Here is a 7,914-nt window from a genome sequence, read left to right on the forward strand (position 1 = left end):
CATCCTTCCCAGGGTCATCTCACCCAGGCCCATGGTTTGTTACTTCCTGGATAGCACTAATCCAAACTTCCAGCTTCATTTATGGCACCATTCCTTTATTTGATCCATATATTAATGGATTCCTCTACCTACTCAGTGGCCCCCAATTTACCCTCCTCTCACATTCCCTCTCCAATTGGCCTTCTTCATGGTGTCCTGGTCAGATATGTCATGATCATACTGGGCCTCTCTGCCTCATCTCCCCACCCTAGTTCTACTGGGTCTTCCAGTGTCAAACAACCTCTCTACATCCCTACCTCCACCCTCTATGAGTCTTTCCTTATATTCTTGGGTAAATCTACCTCCTCTTGTTGGAGCAGGACTGAAGCCATGTTGGGACCTAAGCTGCCTGGACTGCAGAGGGGGGGAGGATTTTAAAAAGGACAGTTTTTTTCTCTCCACTCTTTCTTCCCATCCCCTGACTTTCCTATCTCACTCGCTAAGTAGGAAAGCAAGGCCAAGAAACTAATTAGTACTTTGCAAAGCTAACAGTTCTTTCTTTGAGACTTGTAGAAATGATCAAGGCCAAATGACTGAAGCTGACCTTGGGCACTAGCTAAGAACACTGGTGCAAATCAAAATCTTGCAGGGTCCTGAGAGAACAGTGAAGATGAAAACAGAAACCAGATGAGGCCTTGGCAAGACCTTGTACCTGACCCATAGAAACGGACCCCTCGTAACTCACATCTCCTGCTCTCCTGCTTTTCAACCCCCACATTCTTCCCTCAACCCTTCCTTTAAAAACTCCTCAGTAGGGGCCGGCCCGGTGGCGCACTGGAGAGTGCGCTGCTTGGGAGCACGGCAGCGCTCCCGCCTAGGGTTCGGATCCCACGTGGAGACCGGTTCCCGCTCACTGGCTGAGCACGGTGCGGATGCAACACCGAGGGTTGCGATCCCGTTGCCGGTCCCCGGTACGGGCGCAACACCAAGGGTTGCAATCCCGTTACCGGTCAGTAAAAAAGACAAAAAGGAAAACAAACAAACAAAAAAAACTCCTCAGTAAATGTAAATCTTTGAGATGGGATAGCCTATTATCTCCTTCGGCTGAATACACCTGCTTTTCTAACACCAACCATTTGACTTCTGAGTTTTTTTTTTTTTCTTTCCTTCTCAAGGAGGCAGGCAGCCAGACCTGAGTCTGGTAACACTCTGCTTGATTCTCAGCCCATCAACACTACTCAGCTTGCCCTACCTTCAACTCGATGTTCTACCATTATGCAATCACTCAGATACCTTTTTCATAGTTGTGATGTGTCTCTGTCCCACTCCCAGTACTCTCCTAGTCAATGGGGACCAGAAATATTCTCCAAGGTCCCAGAATCACACCGGCTTGAGGCCCCACCCTCACCCCTATAGGGATTTGCAATCAGGCTTTTCACTTTAGACTTTTTAATATTTCATACAGTGATTATGGTGCATTCAGGAACCCAACCCCCCAAACCCCACTAGGAGGGCACCCATCCCTGCCCTCCCACCCCATTTGAGGGCCCCAGGGCTTAGGATGGAGGAAGGGGAGGTACCAACCATCCAGGACTGACCCCAGAGACTGTCCCTGCCCTGCCTCACCCTCCCCAGGGGTTGGGGAACAACACCTGGGACAACCACCAACATGCCCCTCTATCCCTGCTTGTGTACATATACACACTATGGCTCCTCAATGAGTTGGTCAGTTCCTGGCAGGGCCCCTACTCAACAGCACCGAGTGGGATGGGGTCAGGAGGGCTGGGCTGAGGAGACCCTGAGAAGGAAGGAGGCCCCAGCTACGGGACTGCAAGAGGGAAAGAGTGGGGCCCCCCACCTTGTCCATCTCCCAGAGTCTCTGGTAGTTCCCAGATCCCCGTGGCTGGGGATGGCAGGTGGGGGTAGGAAGGCGAGTGGCAGAGGCATGCTTTCCCATAGCCGATCACAGGGTCTGGTGATGGTCAGGGTTCCTAATAGGGGCTGTGTCCCTGCCTCTGAAAGGCTGGGAGCGGGGCTTCATTGCACAAAATACTGTGGGAGGGCCACACGCAGGGGGTGGGGCCCAGCCAGTCTGTGTACAGAGATATTGCATTTAAAAACTGAAAACCTCATTTAAAAAACAAAAAACAAAAAAACAATGAATGACACAAACAAAAAAAAGGCCCACACAACATGAGGCAGGTGGGGCAGGCAGGAAAGCACGCAGGAATGCCTCAGACCCAAGGCATTGCCACCATCTTGTCTGAGTCAAGATCCCCAGCCTGGGCTAGCTCCGGACCCCTGGCTGGCCGTGGGATAGTGGTCCTAGGGGAGGGAATGACGAGGAGGGGTAGGCCTGGCCTCAGTGTGGGAGGCTGGCATGGCCATGCTGTCCGCCGGCAACTACCGAGACAGAGAGAGACAGACAGACCAGGTGAAGGAGTGATGAGAGCTTTGTTAGCACCCAGCAGACAGGCCAGTGGTCGGGTTGACAGGTCAATGGTTGGGTGTTTGGGTAGGCAGCAGGGGACAAGTGGGCAGGCGAGCATGGCTCAGGCAGGTTGGCAGGCAGCAAGCAGGGCGGATGCAGTTGGGGGACTGCCCTGTGAGGGGTGTGGCATCCCTCCATCTGCTGCCTGCTTGGGGCCTCGGTCTGTGGCTTAGAACTCGGTGTCCACCACGCGGAAAGCTGGCCTGCCTGCGGGGAAAGCAGAGCAGATGGCTGTTGGTGGGCAAGCAGGAAGGTGAGTGGGGCAGAGGGAAGGCGAGGAACCACACCTACCTGAGTCAGGCATCGATGAAGACCGAAGGCTGGCCTCCTTTTGTAGCTGGATCTCCTTTAGTGCAAATATGGAAGTAGCTATGGGTGGAAGAGACACAGAAGTGGGGGATGACCCATGGGGCCATCCAGGACCAGCCCCCCTACGGCCCCATTTGGGAAATTAGAAAAAGTTGTCCCTTCTTTGAGAGGCTTGACGTTCACCTATCAAATAATTCCACACACAAACCAGCTACAAGTAGGGAAGATGGAATATGAATGATTACATGACACAAATCATTATTGATTCTGTCAAGTGTGATAACGGTATTTCAATGACTGATCACTTCTTCGGTCTAGGTGATGAATGGTGTTTTAGGATTTGATTTAAATATAAATCCAGTGGGAGACAGGGGAAGTGGGCTAATTTTTTGGTGGGGGGGCTGTGATAATGATATTGTTACATTTAAAAGTATCTTTTTAGATACATGCTGAAATTATTTATGGATGAATGAATGATATGATGTCTGGGACTGGATTTGATTCAAAATAATCAGAGAGAATATAGATAAAACGAGATTGACCACCAGTTGATGACTTGTTGGAGTACTTAGGGACTCATAATATTATTTTGCCTAATATGTAAATAAATATAATTTGAAAATATCCATATTAAGTTTTTAAAAGCCAGATATGAAAAGAGAACATCCCGTGTGATTCCACTTCTATAAAGTACAAGGGCAGAAGAAACTTATCTACATTGTTAGAAGTCAAAACAGTGGTAACCCATGGGGAGGGGGCTGGGAATAACTGAAGGAGATGCAAGGGAGCTCCGGGAGGAGCTTCTAACATTGTTTCTTGACCTATGTACCAGTTACATGGGTGTGTTCAATTTGTGAAAACTCATTGTGTTGTATGCTTATGATTTGTGCATTTCTTAGCATATATATTACAAAGAAATGTCTACTTAAAAAAAGGTAGAGTAAAAAAAAAAATTTTTTTTAAAAAGGTAAAGTAATATTGCATCTATTTTTACACGTTTGAAAATTTTGATGAAAGGTAAAAGGAACTGAAAACTAAAAAATAATTTTTCATAATAAACACAACCATCACACATGTGAACAAGGATGCCCTCCCGCCAGGTGGCATCATAGCCAGAACCCTATACAACCCACCCAGCTCTCCCCAGCAGTCCTGTTTCCCAAAGTCCCCGCACCGGCTGGTCCATTCCCCAGTCCACTCACTGTCAGGAAGTTTGTGGATCCGCTCCCCCAGACTGAGGAAGAATGGATGTTTCATGGCATCCTCTGCGGAGATCCGATTACGACCCTCAAACTAGGGGGGGGAGGGAGTAGGGGGTCGCGCGCACAGTATTGGTATCTTCAAGGAATAGGTAGGTCTCTCTTCCTGCCCACCTCAGACCCTGCCCCTGAGGGATCCCTGTTTCCCCACACCTGAAATCCCCTACCCCGCAAGGCTGGCCCAGGAAGGTGATCTCACCTGCAGCAGCTTGGTGAGGAGGTCGGCCCCGTCGCTATCAAGTCTACCACAAGGACAAGGAGACCTGCTTTAAATTGAGTTTGGGCACCCTGGCCACTAATGTCCACCCACCAACCAGCCTCACCGGGGTGCATGGCTCAAAAGGGCCTCAGCTCGGTACTTGGGGTAGTTGTACGTCTTGAACTCCTCATTGGACAGGATGCCTGGCCACGTCTCCTCAGTTGGGGTTCCTGGCAGGGAGAAGGAGTTACCCCAAACATCTCACAGATCCACCCTGCATGTCCCCACAGCTCCTAGGACTCATGCCTCCTCACCCAAGATGCGGAAGATGAAATGCAGCTGTTCCTCCACTGTGGAGCCTGGGAAAAGAGGCCGGCCTGTGGCCATCTCATAGAAGATGCAGCCCACACCCCTGGGCAGGGAAGGCACAATGAATAGGGAGGCAGTTGGTTGGGGGGCTGCTGCAACCAAGCCACCTCTTTAACCACATGGCCCCCACCACACTTCCATCTGTCCTCACCACATGTCAATCTGGGTGGAATAGTCTGTGGACCCGAGGAGGATGTCAGGGGGCCGGTACCACAGTGTCACCACTTCGTTGGAGTATGTCTTCGTTGGGATTGACTTGGCCCGGGCCAGGCCTGGGAGGCAGAGAGAAGGGACAACTGGAACGAGGAGACTGTGGGCAAAGTCTGGGGCAGAATGTAGTTGGGACTGAGGGTGCCCTAGGCAAAGTGTGGAGAGGCTGAAGGAAGAATGAGACCAGATGATCATGGGGAAGGGGGAAATGGGTGTACCGAAGTCAGCCAGCTTGAGCTCTCCCCTTTCATTGATGAGCAGGTTCTGGGGCTTGAGGTCTCGGTGTAGCACCTTCTGCCGGTGGCAGTAGGCCAGGCCACGGAGCAGCTGGAACAGGAACAGCTAGGGACCCAGGAATGGCAGGCAGAGGTCAAAGAGTACCCATCAGCCTGACCCCCAACGGGCACTGCTCCCCTCCCAACACACTGAGCCCAGAACCTTGTCACACAAAAAAGGACAGGGTCCCAATGCCTTCCAAGTGCTCCCAGCAAAAAAGCCAAATGGGAAAAGTCCACTTCTGGGAGATTTGTGGGTGGAGTGGGTGAGTGGGGGGCCCCTTGTGCTCCTGCTTCCTGCCCCACACCCACTTTCACGTTGTGCATGTTGATGACATTCCCACAGTCATCCAGGTACTGCTTCAGGTCCTTGTCCTGAGAAGAGATGGTACAGAAATGAGGATCACATCCTACGGCTATTGACCATCTCCCTACCTTCCTCCAGGACCCATTGCCACCCAACCTTACCAGGTACTCAAAGACAAGGGTGAGGGACTTCTCCGTGTGGATAATGTCATGTAGCGTGACGATGTTGGCATGTTTGAGGTCCTTGAGCAGGGACACTGCAAGAAGCATGGGAATGGGACAGGGGAAGAGTCAGGGCCCCCCCCCCGCCCCAGGTTTCCTTCTTTCCCTGTGCAGTCTGGGGTAATACCTCACAGCCACCAGCTCTAACCCACCCTATGCCACAAAGAAGGTGTGTGTCCATGTTTCAGATGTGGAAAATAAGGTTCAGAAAAGAGCAACATGTGGCCCCAGGCTCATATGACACTAGTTTTTCACAACCTGTTTTTGATTTCTGGGAAGAGACCTTACTCTAACCCTCAGTACACAGGCCTGTAGCATTGTGTGAAATGGAGTTTGCATATTCAATTTCTCCACAATTCAAATTGATTCCATATGATATTCTGACTAGAAACTGTTCTGGCAAGTAAAATGGTGAGCACCTTCAGGGGTGCTCTCAGAACCAAAGCAAGTATCCTGGTTTGCAATTCATCCATCTGTTCTCCAAACAGGAATGGATTCCTGGCTAAAGTGATTATTACCTGGATATGTGGGTAATAGGGATTTTCATGAAGGACAGAGTGTTTGGGGTGGGGGTGGGGGGAGTCCCAGAACCCCCAGTCTCTGTTCTCCCCATGGAGTGTGTGCATGCGCTATGGAGAGTCAGAGAAGTCTGTGGCAGATGGGATGGGGGTCTGTACCTTCCCGGATAGCAGTGCAGGGTGCCCCCTCTTCGTGTTCCAGTCTGATCTCCTTGAGTGCCACAAGGTTGTCTGTTAGCTTGCTTTTGCCTTTGTAGACGGTGGCATAGGTACCCTGGGGTGTGAGGAAGTGTGACAGGAAAGGCAGTATGAGGCTGCAGGGAGTTCCCACCAACCCCTATCCCTACCATGGGCCTCCTGGCTGTCACTCACCTCACCCAGCTTGTCCAGCTTAATGTAGGTCTCCAGTTTCCCAAAGCCAATTTCAGACTGGGGAGTAAAGGAGGCAGTTTGAAGCAGGGGAAGGGACTAGGAGAGGAGAAAGAGGAGGAGAAGACAGGAACAGAAGATGCTAACCAGGCTGACACGGCGGAGGCGGCGGCTAAGGGGCTTGTCAAAGATGGGGCTATTGAGGGTCAGCTTCTCAAGGTAGCCCTCGGGCAGCCGGATGTCTGCTGGTAGTGACAGGCGCTTGTTGATGTCCTACCAGGCAAGATGGAGAAACAGGACCATGAGCTCCACCTTCCCAGGGTCAACCCCCCTTCCCTTTCCAGCTCCTCTACCACCCAGACAAGGGGTTAAGCACCTCAGTGGAGATCTTGCGTGGGGGATGGTTACGCATGCGCACTCTCACTGGAGACTGCACTTCATCTGAGGATGTGGCTGAAGCCTGGTCACTCTCCCCATCAGACCCCATCTTCAGGTCCTCGTGCACAATCTCTGGTGGTGGGGAGAATGGGAAGAGTAGGTCAAGTGGATCAGGAACTCCGCAACACCCCCACGTGACACATTCCCTAATCACACACATGTGCACATGGCCCCTGAAGCAGCCTGGAGTCCCTTTGGGAGAGGGTGGTGGGACCCAGGGAAGATCAGGTGGGTCCAGGACAGGTTGAATATGGTGGGGGTGGGGAGGACACACACACCAGTAGTCACCTAATGGAGCACCCTAGGAGTGAGCTGAGACCGCAGCTGGCCCAAGGCCAGTAGGCAGTTGGTGGCAGAGGTAGCCAAGGGTCCTAGGAAGGCAGGCCCAGGGTAGGCAGGCACCAGAAGGCCTGAGAGGGCCACTGCAGAGTGCAGAAGGGTAGAGAGAGTCTTGGGACAGCTGTGACAGGCAAAGCACCCTTCCTCCCCTTGGGGCCTGGGCATAAAGCCAAAGAAAAGGGCACAGATGGACAAACAGACAGAGGGTGTTGAGAGAGGATGGCAGGGAAGTGGGAGAAGAGAACACAGGGGTGGGGGTGGGCAGGGAAGGGGAAGAAAATGGAGAAAGGAAGATGAAAATAACACAAGTCTAAGAGGAACATGGCTGGGAGGCAGCCTAGGGCAGGAGAGAGGGAGTAGTTAGTGGACCCACCTGGTGCAGAGCTGAGTGGGCCCCGTCCAGTGCGAGGTTCCCCAGGGGCAGCATGTGTGGGGGCCTCTCCAGGGTCACTGCAGCCACCACCACCACTCTCATCCAAGCCTATCTGCTCAGGGGCACCGTTGGTCTTATCTATGCCTCGGCCCCCTCGGAGTGTCATTGACAGCTGCCGTTTGATCTTCTTCATCCGATCCATGGCGACCTGAACAGGGGAAATGGTGGGAATGGATCCCACATTAGCATTTGCTTGAC

At 52.1% G+C, this 7,914-nt stretch overlaps 1 protein-coding gene across 1 annotated transcript; it reads right to left on the bottom strand.

Moving 5' to 3' along the window:
* Positions 1-1,411: 1,411 nt before the first annotated feature.
* On the bottom strand, positions 1,412-7,914 carry CDK16 (cyclin-dependent kinase 16). The gene is given in 16 exon segments (XM_008574996.1): positions 1,412-2,677; positions 2,762-2,839; positions 3,982-4,072; positions 4,238-4,280; positions 4,362-4,467; positions 4,552-4,649; positions 4,758-4,878; positions 5,035-5,158; positions 5,404-5,466; positions 5,560-5,654; positions 6,297-6,411; positions 6,510-6,566; positions 6,654-6,779; positions 6,883-7,016; positions 7,657-7,881; positions 7,884-7,914. Coding segments are annotated over 16 exon segments (1,536 nt in total). The 5' UTR covers positions 7,906-7,914; the 3' UTR covers positions 1,412-2,639.

The sequence above is a fragment of the Galeopterus variegatus genome, unplaced genomic scaffold (genome assembly GCF_000696425.1).
Source record: "Galeopterus variegatus unplaced genomic scaffold, G_variegatus-3.0.2 Scaffold1127, whole genome shotgun sequence".
In the NCBI taxonomy this organism is placed as follows: domain Eukaryota; kingdom Metazoa; phylum Chordata; class Mammalia; order Dermoptera; family Cynocephalidae; genus Galeopterus; species Galeopterus variegatus.